The sequence below is a fragment of the Apus apus genome, chromosome Z (assembly GCF_020740795.1).
Source record: "Apus apus isolate bApuApu2 chromosome Z, bApuApu2.pri.cur, whole genome shotgun sequence".
NCBI lineage: Eukaryota > Metazoa > Chordata > Aves > Apodiformes > Apodidae > Apus > Apus apus.
The window spans coordinates 40,753,124-40,770,469 of NC_067312.1; the positions used below are offsets into that span (position 1 = coordinate 40,753,124).

Here is a 17,346-nt window from a genome sequence, read left to right on the forward strand (position 1 = left end):
AGCTGCATGTCTATGACATACATGCCTAAACATTTAAGGTATCTTGGTACCAGGGTGATAATCACCCAAATTAATAAAATAACAGTGGAGAGAGAGGCATTGGAACAAAGAAGAGGGTACAAGGAATTGTAATCTTAAAATAACAATTTTAAGTTCCAAAGGACTCATAAGTGACAATAACAAGTAGTAGATAGTATTTTTTCTTTTCAGTTGTTGCATGAACTCTGGACTATTCATTCATCTGTCTGCCATTTTTCCTTTTTTTTCCTGTCCTATCTAATCTCTCTGCTAAGATTGGGTGGATAATGTAATGTTCTTACAAGTTAAAAAAAAAAAAAAGAAAAAACAGCTGTGATATGTGAAGCAACAGGGATTCCCAGAACTTAAACTGATATATCAAAAGCAATTAAGATTTCTCAGAGAACCTGTTACTCTTCATAGTGGTGAAGGAATATGTTCCTGCTCTGCTGGTGTGATACATATACAAAAAACAATACTGGTATGTATTGCCTCCAATTACCTCCAATTTTTAAAAATTGTTTATCATTATTTTTTATTTTTCCTGCAGAAAATAAGGGTATTCATGCTTAATTTTGGTGTGCATCTGACTTCAGATGCATCTAGTTTCTGAACAAGTACAGTCTGTATAATTAGCATCTCTAAATGTAATGTTGCCTTTATAGACTGTAGGGTATGAGGCACTGCTTTAAAGAGACAGAGCTATGATTTCTTTTTCAGCTTGCACAATACAAGGGTGTTTATTTAGCCAGAGTTTTTGTAGCTGAAATACATCCATGTTGCGAGCATACTTAACGCTGGTAATCCGTGTTGAATTAACTCCCTTAACTGCCGTTTCCCTAAATTTCAACCTCCCTCATGAAATCACTCTGTGCAACCTTCAGCAAGATGAAAAAAGAATTAAAGTGAAGTATGTACTAATTGTAAGAACAGATACTAGGACAGAACAGGCAAATATAACAAAACATTTTTGCTTGCATGAACAGATGAGTCTTAGATGAAAAGTTGATGTAATTAACCACCAAATATCTAGAAACATCTAGTAGTAAGGAAACACTGTAGTAAGGTTTTAGATGGATATTCATTATTTTGCACATACAAATGCAGCCTCAGGCTTTCACAGCTATAGCAATGCTGGGCTGGCTGTATTAACAATCTTTGTGGATCTAGCAATGGGCACTGGATCTTTTAACTACCTACCCAGTTTGCACTAAACTTGTTGCAGACAAACAAAAGACCAGTAATTCAGAGGCTAGCAGAACTGGCCTGCTAACTTTGGCCTGTTAGACAGTAGAAGGACAGGCCCATTATATATCTGCCAGATTTTTTTATTTTTACTTTTCCAATATGAAACCAAAGAAGTACCCCCAAAAGCTCTGCAGATGTTGGCACAATTTTATTTGGCACTTGGGGATCCAAATTTAACCCTTACCCTTGACCTTACAGTGCAGCATTATCCAGTGGAGATATTTTTATCAATTTAATCATATCTTTCTGTGAAAATTACTAATCTTTTTTATCTACAGCTGAAGTTTATGTTCTGGTTTTTGTTTGATTGGTTTGTTTTGTTTATTCATTTTCTTAGGCATTTAGAAGATAAATATGATAAAGCCTGTGAATTTTTCAAGAAGCATAAAACCAGAATTCACCATGTGATCTATGGAATTTTAATAACAGGTACAGTATATAATACCCAGCATTGTTGAAGCAGTATTTATTTACCTATATATGATTATAGACTGTGCCTGTCTTCTAGTTGACACAAAAATTCTTGACTGCCTTGAAATTAAATTACGCATTTGAAAGGAGGTAAAAATGAATTTAGTCCCAGAGGAAACTCCAAATTGCAAATCCTCCACTCATTCTCAAACTTAACAAAAGCACTGATCTTTCTATGCTGCCTCTCCAGCACGTTTCCACTCTGACTAGCAATTAGCTTTGGGATAAAAGGTTGTTCAGTCTTTGTGTCTACTCCATTAGCAGCCCCCTCCAAGAGATTCATTAAATTGCAGTTTTAGGAACTTGCCCCAAACCATGAGATCACAATAAAAACAGTCATTCACCAGCCTGGGTGGAACTTAAATCAACAGGCTAGAAATGAAAGTTTTTTCTTCTGATCAATATCGCTTGATATCCAAAGCAAATGTTGGCTAGAGGACATGTGTTTTATTTACCACAAATGACAGCAAAGTCATTCTGATATTTTTCTTTGTCCCTTTCCTAATTAGCCAGTAGGTTACTTTGTTTCCTTTCACTTCAACAAGTTTCATTTCAACAGCCTCCTACTCGAACACTGGGAAAATGTAGACCTAAAATATGTCTGTATGATAGTCATCCGCATACCGTAAAGTAGTTGTGGAATAGCCATTTGCATGCTAAATATCCTGCCCTTCTGGCATCAGTTCCTCTTGCTTTTTCATAATAAGATACATCCTGGCTCAAGAAGGCAAGTTAGTTGTAACTGTATGTCAGGATTTCGTATGTTAATTCCATAAAAAACAGCTTGCCTCACAAAAATCAGCATTTCTCCCATATTTGTCATAAGCAAAAACAGGTTATTATTTACAAGAAAAGGATATATGATTTGCCACCACATTTTAACAATGAACCTGCCAAATGACAAATCATTTCATGGCCACTTCACAAAATAAACTACTTCTAAGCTTCCCAATTACTAGAGAGAACCATCAAATCAGGCAATTGACTAATGTGTTTAAGTGTTTCTTCTCATTTTATTGGGCAAACTCATCCTTCTGTGAAAGAAAGAAAGAACAAGACCCTTTATTTTTAATTCATACTTTTTACAGAGGAAAAAGCAGTCATGTAGACATGTTTAATTTTCCCAAGTGATTAACGTTTGATACTATCTTGGCTTGGCCAAAGCATATAACCTGCTTTGACAGGGAGAAAGCCACCTTTCAAGGAGCATATTGTAAGTAACAACATTATCTGTGAAAATTTTTTTTTCAGTATTTAGGCTCAGTCAGAAAAGCACTTAAAAGATAAACACAGGCCTGACTTTAACCACACCCTTTAAATTTAAGATTTGATTCTGTTTTTAAAAAGACCAGCCTAACTGACATGTATATTCTTGTTTCTGTGACAGCATACTTGGCAGTAGTTATTGCAGCCTGCAGCTTGAATTTTCAGAGAGCCTTGCCACTCTTTATCATCACTGTCCTAGTCATCTTCTTCATCTGCTGGGATTTTTTAATAGCTAAGTATGAAGACAGAATTGCTGCATTCTTTTCCCCTGGACAAAGATATCTGGAGAAACAGTGGTTTTGGCTGAAATGGTAACTATTAATTATTTCCTGATAACAGCACAAAGCAATAGTCAGTTTACCCCTACAGTTTTATTTCAGCTTACACCCTCATGATCACAGAGAGATGGATCAATTATACAAGATTATATACAAAAAAACTAAATATTTTCTGGTTTATTGATATCAGGCACAACTTAAAGGCTACAATACAGTAGCTAGGTATCAAAAATCTTGACAGAAAGTGTAAAAAAATTACTCAAATTGATAGGATAAATAGATAGAGGTAGGATAAATTTGTGATTGCAAGAGAACCTGTTCCCTGAAGTTTAGGTGTATTGTAGCCTTCTGCATTCATTCTGCAAGCCAGAAAGTGCTTTGCTGTCACTTGTTTAGAGGGTTGCAAGATTAGTGAGAACCCAAACTGTAACATACACAAACTGCTGAAGACTGAAGTGTGATTTCCAGACACTACTTGTTCACATATCCCCATAGCAATTTTTACTTGACCTTTAGGAATCAAGAGATGCCAATCACATTCAGTGTCATAATAAAACCGTACAACCTTGTTTGGGATGGTAGGCATTCATCTGGTGGATAAGCAGTAGATACTTAATCTGGTAGATACTTATTCCAAATATTTCTGAGCAATTATCAGGAACATGTAAGTTTTTCCTGGGACAATAGAAAGCCAAAGAGGCTTATAGATCAAAAAAAGGACCATATAAAATCTCATTAAAAAGAAAAATATAATTGACCAGCTCCCCTCTATCTCAGCTAGATCACTTTCTGAGAGAGAGAATGTCGCGACTTATTATGACGATTTTGAAATGGTTTTGCCACAGGAATAGGAATTTTTAAGAAAATTACTATAAAGACTGTGGTCTGTCTGCTCAGGATCCTCCTTAGAGAGCAGTCACACAAACGCAGCTCCATTAGAGGATTTGGCATCCTTTTTCGGGGAAGGAGCAAACATAACAGGACAGTCCTGATGAGCAGATTAAGTGTTGTATCACCTAGGCTGCAATTTTTTAACTGTACGTATCACAGAATAAGTGCTTAACTGTAATCACAGATTCCACCAAGAAAGAGAAAGTTTCTCAGGTGTAGAAAGTGTTATTCAGCATTTCAATGATAAAGCCATGTTGTGTGGTTGGCTTGCAATATTTTTGAGCCAGGTATAAAAATGGAACTTGGGTATCTATGTACCATTGAAAACAGTGGAAGCTAAAAAACTATTAGACTCAAATAACATTAAGCAACTGGGACTATGTTCAGTTTGCCCCTCTGTAAATGGGATTATGTATTTCCTGGCCTCTCAGCCTATTGTTGTGATAATTACTTCAATATGCAAGCTGAATATGGTTCTTTGATAGTGAGGACCATAGAAACACTGACCACAGATGTATACATGGCTCTTGTCATTGTTTCTGAGATAGCTAAAATTGTTGTGATTTAAAGTTATTTTTCTAAACAAAAGAAAACCTGTTGCAAAGAAGGAAACAAAGAAGTTTATAACCTGCTTCTCAAGAGCGTGTATTTCATAGGAATACCAGTTAAACAGCACAGTTCCATTGATAAAAAATGCTGTCTTGCCCAGAGCTAAGAAAAGATTCCATAGAGAAGATAGGAAAGGAAAAGGAGGATGGAGTCAGAAATGAAGGTATCTTCTCACACTTCATTTAATAGAAGTAACACCCAGACAAGAGTCACTCACCCTATATTGGGGTGCACTCCCACTCTGACTTTGGGACAAAGTTGGAGGACATTTCTTCTAGATGCCACCGAGGGATGTTTTTGTGAGAGCTGCATCAGTAAAAGCAGGTTCCTGCTTGTGTAGAGCTACGTGTTTCAGCTCAACACATTGCTCAGAAAGTTCATTTATAGACAGAGACATACATTTTGTGAGTAGGGGGAGGAATATCTGGTCTTCTTTAGGATGCCATTCCTGACAATTTTTTTTTCCCCTTAGGGTGTTGTGTGCAGGTCTTACTTTAACTGTCATATGCTGGTACATCTTCGACACAGCAAGACAGGGATCTCGCCAGCTCATCTCCTTTGGTGGGCTTGTGATGTATGTTCTCTTGATGGTTATATTTTCCAAATATCCAACCAGAGTGAGTATTTAGTCCATTTTGGATCTTTCAGGATTTTTTTGTTGTTCGATGTCTCAAATACTATTCCCTTACCCTAGCACAAATTTCAGTAAAAGTAACAGAAAACCCTTCAAAATTTAAGCTTGTCAAAACCCAGTAATGCATTTAATTTCTGAGGAAAGTAATTTTCCTCTGATGTCTTGGGGAGCATGTGTGGGATTGTACCAGCATCTGGATGTCACTATTCTGGGAGGCTGCTGCCTATACTTTGTTCCAGCCCTGATGCAGATTAGAGCACATTTACTCCTGGAGCATCACTGCAAGCTGAGGCAGGCCTGCTCCATGCTTTCCACCCACAGGGGGCTCATTGCAGTCCTCAAATGTCACAAGCACTTATTTGAGGACACTGTCATCACATCAATGCGAATTGTAGGGAATTGGAGGCATGCTTCCCTCATGTAGCTCTTAATCCCTCAGAACTTTGATCCCCACTGCAAATGCAGCAGCTGAGGAGGAGCTGAGGTCATTGTTTTTCACTAATCCACTCCCATAGGCTTGTCAATGCTATTTTTTTTATTTTTTTTTCCCTGCTGAGATGTCCACTCTGTGCTGCTGTGATATTATAAAGGGGTTACTTCAGCCACCACAACTCCCACCTCTGCTTTTTCCCCCTGTGTGTACACCTAGCATACAGAGCATGCTGTCACTTGTCATATACTAATCCATTGTCTGGGTCACCAAGTCTCATAAACATTTTTCAGTACTCTTGTATCAGTGCTGAGGCTTTCTTAAGAGAAAAAGTGCGCTTAACAGGGAGTAATGAACTTACCACTCCCCATCCTTTGCAACTGCTGCTGTCTCCAGCTGAGGTGAAAACTCAAGTACTCCAAATGCTCTGTTCTCTCCCATGGGTCCTTATTACACCTAATTGGCTTGTGTTATTCAAATATAATCTGAATAAATTGAAGAGTACCATCTCTGCTCTCTGCCCTGTAATTAATCACACTCAATTTTCACAAAACAAAGATGTTTTCTGAGGCAGCAGAGCAGAAATATGCAATGTGGTGTAAAAGAACTAGTTACAGGCAGCCACAGTTTTTCCTACAACTGTCTTTGTGTCATACAAATGACAATATCTTACTGTCAGTAGTTCTGAAGTGTCAAAGCTCTTTAAAGTTGGGGAATGGAAACAGAGCTGAAATTACCCAAGTACACAAAATAACCTGTAACAAAATCTCCTTACTCTCAGTTCACGTATGTGAAGAGTCCACAGTCTTGGTTCTATTTTTTCTTTTTGTTTCCACTCCAGTTAAAAAAATTAATAAAAATCTTGTCTGCTGCCCTCACGTATGTCTGTTTCACCTATAAACTGTAGCACAGGAAGAACTGTCTTTCCTTTTCCTACTACGTGATTATTTTTAGTGTTGGATGGTGAAATGGGCTTGTCTATACTTAATTAGCCAGGCTTTCAGCACTTAGCTCAGATGAAGGCATCCACATGGCAGAACTCTCATTAGGAGTGGTTATTCACAATTCAATTCCACTGCAACCTGTTTTGGCAGCTGCTTTTATCCTACACTATAGTCAGACAATCCCCCTGCATTATTTTAACAAACGTATCAAGTAAATTATTATTTATTTAAATAATAAGTGGCTTCTTCATTTTTCTGTACATCTAGGTTGCTTGGAGACCAGTATTTTCAGGAATAGGAATGCAGTTTATTCTTGGGCTTCTTATTCTGAGGACCAAAGTGGGGTTTGATCTGTTTAACTGGCTAGGCATTCAAATCCAGGTAAGTTACTGGGCAAAAAAAAAATATTTTTAATATAATTTTCTGACTGGAGACTCTTACATAACAGTGAGGCAGTTCAAGGGTCCATTTTCCCCTGGATGTTTGCTCCTCTTGAGAAAAACTGGGTCTCAGAAAGGTAATTGACTGCCTGAACTCAACCTTATAATTTCTTTTTTGTCCAGTTAATATAAGACCATGTGGGACAGGCTGATGAGTAATGGTCAGAGTGACCCTGTTTCTTAATGGCTTTACCATCCTTGGGCTGAAATTGTAACTTGCACCCTCCAAATACAAAACTGCCATTGTGTCTGGGAACTCATGGAAACTCTTAGACCTGGCCCAACTCCAAAAGTATCCTTGCAATATATATGATACGGCAGAACCACCATTGAATTCAGAGTACCCACAGTCCTGGTCCTATAGGCATTTCATAGTTCTTATGACATATAAGAAAATGCATTCAATTACAGGTGGCAAAATGCACAGCTGCAACCAGCAAAGGATCTCTAGAGAGGGGACAGGATCTGTCCATAGGTGCTCCTGCAGGCAATCTGCAGGCTCCAAGATTTTTTTTAAAAGTCCATTACTCTAAAGTAATAAATACGAGAAATAAAAATGTAGATCAGAGAGTACCCACTGAAGGACATTCAGTTTTTTCACCCCAGGAATACTATTCACACAGCTGTTCTTCCCAGTACAGATAATTAAGTGCATCTAAAACAAGACAGTGCAGAACGTACTGTCCCTGCACAGGAGAGAAGGCACAGGTCTGACTTCTGGCTGGCTGCTTATCTGCAAGCAGTGGGAGACGTCAGGGTTTTCTCACTAGGTTCTCGGTCTGCCTTTTCAGTCTGACTGAAGCAGATCTGGTGCCCCCTTTCGCTAGCCCCATATGGCTTGTGGTCACTCTGTACTCTAGCTATTATGTCTCCATTTTAAACTGTGTAATGAATTGCTTATGTTGGCATCAGGAGTATAAAAATGCACTGCCGTACCAGAATTTAAAAGTAGTTTTTTTAGACTAGCTTATGCCTTCTCGTTTCAAAACTCATTATTTCAGCCATTAAATCTGTTTTAAACTGTAACATTTACTCCAATTAATTTGAGAGGAAATGCAGAAATACACCACAGTATCAGGATTAAAAAAAAAAACAAAACAAAAAAACCCAAAATTATTCTTTTAATACAACATATGGCTTTTGTTGGATACAGCAGGAAAATGTGTTTTGTGTCCTTGCTGTCTATCTATATACTTTGAGGCAGCCTGCACTCTTGGCAGAGCAGAGCAGAAACCCTGGATTCAGTCAGACACAGTCAGTGCAGCCTGGATCCATACAGAGCAGAGCACAAGCTCCTTGGATCTCACCAGATGTCTGCAAGACAACTAGCAGTATATGCTTAGTTTTTGGCAGGGACCCAGAGCTTCTGCCTAACTTTCTTGTTTTCTGTTCCTAGACTTTTCTGGAGTACTCTGATGTAGGTGCTAAGTTTGTATTCGGTGAGAAATACACGGACCATTTCTTTGCTTTTAAGGTAAGACAGGGGTTTTGTGTACTCTATGAGACAGGTAGACAACAGAAAAAGGAAGAGCATGGCCAGGAAATAAGTTAATTGTATATCTTGAGAAATTAATTTTATGTCTTGGTGCAGTCACCAGAGAAATCAGCTATGAGGTAAACTACTCCTCACCATGTGACACTCTGAATAGAAAATTTGGGAACCCCACGTAAAGCCCTTCATTTATTGCCATACACTGAATCAGGTTACACTCCCTTTGTTTCATTATAACAACTATGTTATAAGTAGACAGAACTATGGGTTATGTTTCTAAAAGGAATAAGTTTAAAGGCTCCTACCTGGTCACTGAATGAAATATTGCCTGCAACCTCTCTTCTCCACCACTTCTCAAGTAAAGGTTCTATACTGTGCCATGTTGTTCTGTCCTGAAGTGCTGTGCAGACCTTACAGACATTGCCCCTTTAGAAGCTGAAAGTCTAAATGTATCCTTATACCAGGTAGAAGAGGTAGAAGCTGCCCGTACATAAACAGGAAAAACCACATTACATTACATTATTAATAGATTAATAATATACCAGGGAGATTTCCCAGCTTTCTCTTAGGAGACCTTGTTGGAAAACTGCTGGAATACAGTCTATATGCTCTGTGCTCTAATCCACACCAGCATCCTGTCTGGTCTTGCTGCCACACGTAGCCCATGCCATAATACCTGCTTACACTGGAATCAAGAACATATAAAGCAAAAAAAGACCCCAAAACCAGCCAAAATAAACAAACAAACAAAAAAAAAACAAAAAAAAAAGGCAAAAAACAACCATTAGAACAGTATCAGGGCTTTCTCAGAGACCATTCTTTTATTTGGTATTTCAGGCACCTGACTGTGGCCTTACCCACCTTTTCTCTTATTTTTTACCTGGAGGTGCTATTCCAAATTGGATGTGCTTCACACTTAGTTCATTCACCACTAAAGAAAGAAGGTGCTACCTGTAAAATACACTGCTACCAAGAAAAATCACAACATCTTAGAGGGATTTCAGCAAGAAATATAAATTATATTTTAATTGCAGTGTTTTTGTAGTTTTGTTTCACTCTCCAGTCTCCTTTCATCTTTACTCTACTGAGCACTCAAATGACAATTTGCATTCACAATTACATATTTGGGGGGGGTTAAATGGTTTAATTCCCTCTTCCACTGCTGTTTTTCCTGTGTTTTTCTACATTCCCTTGTGAATATTATTTTTCTTAGGGTGATGTTTTTTAAATGTGTCAGTAGTGACGCAAAATACTTTGCTGACTAAAGCCATAAGTAGGTGTCAGAGAGTCAAAAGTTTGCTTTATGTATGCCCACATCCATCAGTCTTATTCTATGGGATAAGCCAGCAAAAGACATGTAGTTTCTAGAAGAGGGTAACAGGAACAACTAGGGTATTTTCACACTGAAAAACAAGAAAGCAAACACATTTTATTTTCATACCTGCGTATGTCTTGGTATAGAAATATATATATTGAACAGAGTGGCTGACAAGTGCACAGCAACACTAAAACATGTCCCATCTGTTCCTTCTGTAGGTAGAGCTTTCTCTCTTCCAAGATCAGGGAGTGACAGCCAGCCTAATATCTTTTGAAACACTTGTCATTTATTTAGAGATTAACATGGTCAAATGTGATTTTTTGTGTCTTTCAGGTATTTTATCAGGTTTTCATGTAGGGCTGAGCTGTCCAGATCTTGCCCCATTATATTTCAAAGCACCCTTCAAAAGAGAAACTTTGCAGTCTCATTTTAGCTCTTGAGAGAGAGTAGGCAAGTAAGGGTATGTTTTTACAGAAAACCATTAGAACCCAGATGTGTCCATACTGCATCCTTAGCAATATTCAGGGCCACCTCAGTTTTCTGCTTACTTAGATCGGCACAGCTACAAGAGCAGAAATGTCACCTGTGTGGACCCACTGGGCGTTCTACCAGTCCCATTACAGCCTTTGAGCACATAGTCTTCGAGGCACTGGTTAGTCACAAATATATGCATTTGCCTGCATAAACTGGGTTATTTTTAATTGCATATTTATGTATGATGCAGTACTTCAGAGTTGTGAAAAAACACTTTCGCACATAAACAAGCACACCAAGAACTTAAAGTAATCAGGAAAAAGCCAACAATCCATCCTGATGACTATGAAAGGCAAAGTTTGCTTTGAGCAAGTAGGGAATTGAAGTTCTTTTATATCAGTAGCTTCACTTCTATGCCAGGCGGACTGTGGCTCCCTGTGAACGGCTTTGCTCTGAAGGTCAGGCTTTAAGAGTATCTGAAACCAGATTGTTCCTTAAACAGCAACTTCTGCTTTAAAGGCAGATAAGGAAAAACATGAACATCAAGCCACAAATGGGAGCCACAGTTTCAACACCCTGTCCTGCATGTAGCATAGGCAGTAATCATGATCTGGAAAGTAACTCTTTTGTAAGGTCAAACCATATTGCAGAATTGACAATAAATAGGAAATAATGACATTTATTTTAAAAAATCAATTACAAATAATTTTCTTAGAGGTTGTATTATGGGAAGCATCAACTGCAACATTTGTAGGCTACATAAATATAATTCTAGAGAGCACTTTGATATCAATTCTTCACTGAAATGCTGTGGGATTTTTCAGACTGCTCGTTAAATGTATTGATCATTTAAAACTTGACTGTTCAAAGGTATGTAGTGGGTATCAAGAGCTACGCATATTGGAGACCAGACTTTCACACAAGTTTGTTTACAAAGAGAAATATCATTCTAACCGTTTAATCATACAGGTATAATTATATTGCAGGACCCCTACACTACTCCCTTATGGAAACACTCTAGCCCTTTTGAGAAGCAGGCTTCTGCTGCAGCTGATTTCCAGCTAACTTGTCGTATTTCTTTTTGCGGGTCACTACCCATTTTTCTCAGAGTTGACAACTGTCGCCACCTTCAGGCTGTAATGGCATGTGTGTTTCCAAAATAAACCGGTCCATCTTTTTAATGGTAGAAGCAAGATGGACACCACCGCTTTGTCACCTCCTGTTCAGAGTACCCACATATTTGAGACAGACTCTCACACTCAGAGAACACGGGTGCTACAGCAGAAAGGGAACCTGGAATTTTATGAGCCAGAATAATGAATTTTAAGAGCTTTTTGTTTCCCTGAATGTTATTTCATATGATCATTGTGTGGTTTTTGAACAAAACAGAGAGGACTCTTGAGCTTTTATTTCCAAATACATTAAACATTTCACAACAACAGGGACACTGCCAGTTAAGGCTGATGTTCCACTATGACCTCTCCCTGCTGTGCAAATATTTCTACATGCACAGGGTGTGCAACAGACTCATAGTTACAGAAGGAAACTATTCCCTGAGTCCTTGGATCATCCCTGTTCCTCTTCTTTTCCTGACATTTCTTCGTCCACCTACATATGCTTGTGTCCCCAGTCCTCTAGCCTTCTAGACCCCTCCTCAAATACAAAGGTTTGCATGGTCTATTCCCCTCATTGCTTCCCGAGAGCCTTGACCTGCAGCTCCAAGGCTGGGCTCCTTCCACACTTCCCAGACGTTCTCCCAGCCTGGACTCCCTTAGCCCTCTGGGTGCCTCACAAGGTGCCTGATCCTGGAGGACCACCAGAGATTTTCCCTCCCTCTCCCATGCCCCTGCACAGCTCTTTGCCTTCTAGATACTGCCCAGACATGCATGCCTTGCTAACCAAGCCCTGAGGCCCTCAGAGGGAGCTGTCCAACATTACTGACCCCATGACAACTACTGCCCTGGTTTTGGCACCCCAAAGAGGGGCAAGGAGACAACCAGAAGCAGAAGACCCTCCTGCTGTATCAGTTTTTCCACTCTTGTCTCATCCTCAACATGCCATCACATGTGGGCCCAGCATAAAGGCAAAGCTCCTCTCAGGGCTTGTGGAGAGGAGGTGGCCACTCCACATAGACATGGGACAGATGGAGTTTTACTGAAGCTGTTCCTTTCTCTCCCAAGATTCAAAACCACTGACTTAACAGTTCAGTGTATTGACACCACAGGGAGCCTTTCTGCAAAAGTGTTGGGTTTTTTTCAGTTGAACTAGTTGTTTCATGTTAAGTGCTCTTGATTATGTTTATCTCTGCAGACAAGGCAATTGAAAACCTGCTGTAATGCAGTGTGTTGCAAATAGCTTAGTTACATTCTGCTTATTTAAGAGTAATAATTTGCCAGTGTTTTCCACATTATTTTGTTATGCCTTAGATGGCTAGCCTGGACATGAAAAAACATTACAATTACTTACTTATTAAATGGTTCCAATGCTTTTCTGATGGAGAAATAACATAGTAGGTACCACAGGAAGTCACTGAGCACTTAGGCAGGAGAGCTTAGTTATAAAACAGGTCCCAGTTTCTTCACACAGCCCAGACACAAATGATCACAATTGGAAAACAAACTCCCTGTTTGAAAATATGAATGATTCATCCAGAAATGTGTCCAAATGCATAAATGGAAAAGCATTTTTTAAAGTTATCTAAGGTATTTTCAGAGGAATGGGCACCAGAAACAGGCCAAAGGGTGGCAGCTGTCACTCAGCATAGGCAGAAAATTTTATTCTCGCTCTTTCAGCTAAAACCAAATTATAGTAATATCTGAGAGCTCTTCTCATCCATTTGGAATGAAAGATGGGAGGATGCTCACCTGTATTTTTTACTGCCCAGTATAGACAGTTGACATTTACTTGGCTGCCCCCTGCCTCTCCAGACCCATTTCCCTGCAAGGAATCACAGCAACCCCTGCCTGTGACAGGGTATGGAGTCAGCTGGGACCCAGATGCTTCTCTGGCTAGGTCACACTTAGGAAGAGGGGGGAATGGCAGGACATTAAAGGCAAGGGACAAAGGGGTTACTTTTACTGAAAGTAAATCCTGAGAAGATAGCTAAGAGGACCAAAGAATCAAAATAGAGAAAGCAGCCTTATGTTAACTTGTTGAAAAGCACAATGATATCTGTGAATTGCACTCTTTCCTTTCAGTGAGAGGTTCCTCATTATCTAAATTGAGTTTCCAAACCTTTTATCAAATTGCTGGTAATACTAACTCTCCCCTAGAATGTCACAGCTTGTATTTACTGAAAGGGTCTGAACTAACAAAGTGTTTTGTTCCTTTTAATTCTGTTCCTTACTTCTATTTATAATGCATTATGCCTTCAGTTGAACACACATGAAAGTTTTCTAGTGTTAGTGGTACTGTTTTAGCTGTAACTAATCTGTCTGCCAAATTTTGGACCTTTTTGGGGGGATTTTTCTTTGTGTTGTATACTAGCATAAGATGCTGGGATCCTGTGTATTTAACATACTTGAGAATCAAGTGATATTAGTTTTAATCAGGATGAAAACCCAACACATTTGATAACTCATCAGACAGTGGGTTAGGCATTCACACACTTCTTTTAAATTATGTGTTTAAGGAAGACATTTTTCCATCAGTCTTTACTAAAAGATACTTACATTCACTTCTTGTGTTTAATAAGTATACACCTGTGAATTTGTTTTTAACAGATGCTGTCTCCGTGTACAGTTACGGAGCTCTTGAATACTCCACACTAGTTTTGTAATCAATGCTAGAAAATATGGCTAGTAAATAGAGCAGAATAAAAAAGGATTCTTCTATCCTGTGTTAAAGGCAGCTACACAGTACGGGCTTTTGAAGGAAGCTACCCTTGATTCTGTGAAATCAAGTCAGCTACAATCCCAACCAAAATCTCTTCAGCTTCTGCTTATTTAGCAGTCTAAACTGTGTTTTTAACACAGACATATGCAAGCTGAGCTCTGAATTCTACACCACAGTTCCATTGTGTATATTTCTGTTCTTGGATTTTGAAGTCTAGATATGTACATATCCAAGTCCATGTAGATGACATTGCCCCCTGGTAAATGTTTGAGCTGACTTAAACATGGTTGTACTCTAATGCATATCGTGTTAAACCAGACAGTTGCTAAACTACTGCAGTCCTGTTAGAAAACTATGTAGATACATGAAAAATAGTAAATATCAGCACAAACACAAACAAGTCTAGAAAGTTAAAAATTTTACAGTGTAAGGATAAACTTAATTATGAGTTCTCAATACCTTAAAGAGTATCTCCAAAAACATGAGCCTCCTTTTCAAAAATTAAATGGCCTGCAGAATCAAGGAAAGGACACTCTGTAAGTCTTAATGTCTTTTTGTCTCCAAATCAGGTCCTGCCAATTGTGGTTTTCTTCAGCACAGTAATGTCTATGCTTTACCATGTTGGATTCATGCAGTGGCTTGTTGGAAAGGTATGAATTTTTGCCAATAGGTACTCATTTGCCTAGTACAGAACACTTCTCAAACACATGCAGCTAAACTGTAGCATTGGCCCTGACCAAGCTGCTAAAGGGTAGACTTCTGAAAGGTAGTTGTTTGTTTTTAACTGGAAATAGTTCCAAATGCTACCACTGAAAAATCCTAATTGACGTCACAAGGCACACTTTCGTCCCCTCAACCTCGTTTTATTGCTAATGTTATAGTAATTGTTAGACTTGCTTGGCTAGCTTTAGTATTCTTCAGGTGCCAGAGTTGCTTAAATCTTCCTTTCTGCCTGCCACTCTTCCAGCCCCCAAAATGCAGGATGAAGGTTACATCACAGACAGTAGCAATTGCATATACCTTCCTCTCACAGATCCCCAGAATAACATCAGAGTCTGGTTCCTCACCTCATGCTTCTGTCAGATCCTAGGTCCTGTGGCCACTAAGATAAATCCGCAGAAAGCCCAACTCCTGCCCTTTCTACCCAATAAACTTCCCTTTGAACAGGTACATAACTAATAAGAGCACATCAAAAGATCTTCTTTTATTAATTTAATTTAACAATTTAGTGCCCAGGAAGAGCCTTGTGCACTCTCTTTTAAATTATTCCTCCTTTGGCTTATTCCAACATGCTGCTAATATCTGAATGTCCCATACCTTCCCATACCTTGAAGCTGAAGTCATTAAATCAGGAAGTATCATAAGATGTCTCTGAACTCTTACATTGGCATGATTAATTGAAAAAGTACCTGGAATAGCCAGACCAATGTGTTGTTTCTTTTTCTTGTTTTCTTTTTAATTATTTTAGGTGGGTTGGATAATGCAAATTTTCCTAGGAACAACTCCCGTTGAGTCTCTGGTAGCTGCGGGTAACATATTTGTGGGACAGGTGAGTTGGAGCATAGAAAAACCTGCTAGCACAGGAGTACTGAATATTGTGCAATATTGCTGCTCAGTGAGCATCTGTGTATAAAAAAAATTGTTCTAAAAAAAAATAATTTCATATGAAGCTAGAAGTGCAGTACAGCACTGTTTTTTTTCCAGAATTCCAGTAAGTTCATATGTCAGCAGTGATGGACAATGGGAAGGGTTTTGGGAACCTTATGTTTTCCCAATGGAATGTTAAGCATAAATGTAGGAGACAGATTGCTCTTAAAACAATTGTTAGATTACTCCAAGTCTATGAGAGAATACCAATGTCAGGGTCTTTTCAATTGAAACAGAAAATGGAATGAAAAGAGGGCAGGAGAGACAGACAATGCACAAAACCAAGATGCAGGGCTGGCTGACAAAGGCCTTAGCCAAAAAAAAAAAAAAAAGATAGGATGGAGTCAAACAGTTCACTTTAATGGAAAATCTATTAAACTTGTGCTACAGAATTGTCTGTCCCAGACTTCAAAACAATGTGGAAAGATCACCAAGTAGCATCCAAGCCCCAAAGTGACATTAGCATATCAGTTATTTAGCAGTGGTGCATCACTGCATCACATTGCTTTGAGATTTAAACTAGTGCCTCTGCCTGACAGTGCCTCCTGGGTGCACTCACACACATGCCAGAGGGGCTGCCCACAGAGGCTGATATGCATGTTTCACTTGACACACAGGTTTACCTGCAGCTCAGACCCGTGGATGTCCTTAATTCACTCAGAATTAGATTAGGACTTATTGGCAATTTCACTGTGCCTTCTGGGGAGATGGTAAACCAGCAAGAATTGTCTTGACACTTTTTCTTCTTGGGGTAAAAAACCCCCAACCAATTAATATTCAGAGGTCAATATTCATTAACAACATTAACTAGTCAAAAACATCTAAGAAAGTGTGATGCAGCCACTCTTTCTTCTGCCCTGTTAATAAAATAACCCGCTGAGGGTTTACTAGGAAGTTCTTAATTTGGAAGTTGTTTTTCACTTCCAGACAGAGTCTCCTCTTCTGATACGGCCTTACTTACCCTACATCACCAAATCGGAACTCCATGCAGTCATGACAGCTGGATTCTCAACTATTGCTGGAAGTGTCTTAGGAGCATATATTTCTTTTGGGGTAAGATGGAGAAAGAGGACTAGAAAATACACTGTTTTTCTGAAATCACATCAGTATGGAAGGCCAGATAAAATGCTTTGAAAGTATATCCGAGTAATTCTTATGTTTATATCTATCTATCTATTTATTTATTAATTTTCTTAAGGAATTAACCACAAAAATACCCTGACTTCTGACAGTAAAAAGGATACCAAGATCTGCTCTTGAGGATACTGTTAAGTAGCACAAATGTCTGCCTAAATAATACAGAGAGGCTTCCTGCCATAGCTGCAAGGAAATGGCTGATTTATATACCTTCC

General features: G+C 38.8%; 1 protein-coding gene across 1 annotated transcript in view; it reads left to right on the forward strand.

The window, feature by feature from the left end:
• Nucleotides 1-17,346, forward strand: part of SLC28A3 (solute carrier family 28 member 3) — a 41,016-nt gene that overhangs the window by 13,561 nt on the left and 10,109 nt on the right. Inside the window, exons 4-11 of the mRNA XM_051642834.1 lie at nucleotides 1,604-1,695; nucleotides 3,125-3,314; nucleotides 5,254-5,398; nucleotides 7,057-7,170; nucleotides 8,626-8,703; nucleotides 14,917-14,997; nucleotides 15,816-15,896; nucleotides 16,922-17,047. Coding sequence (XP_051498794.1) covers nucleotides 1,604-1,695; nucleotides 3,125-3,314; nucleotides 5,254-5,398; nucleotides 7,057-7,170; nucleotides 8,626-8,703; nucleotides 14,917-14,997; nucleotides 15,816-15,896; nucleotides 16,922-17,047 — 907 coding nt within the window. The remainder of the gene's footprint in view (nucleotides 1-1,603; nucleotides 1,696-3,124; nucleotides 3,315-5,253; nucleotides 5,399-7,056; nucleotides 7,171-8,625; nucleotides 8,704-14,916; nucleotides 14,998-15,815; nucleotides 15,897-16,921; nucleotides 17,048-17,346) is intronic.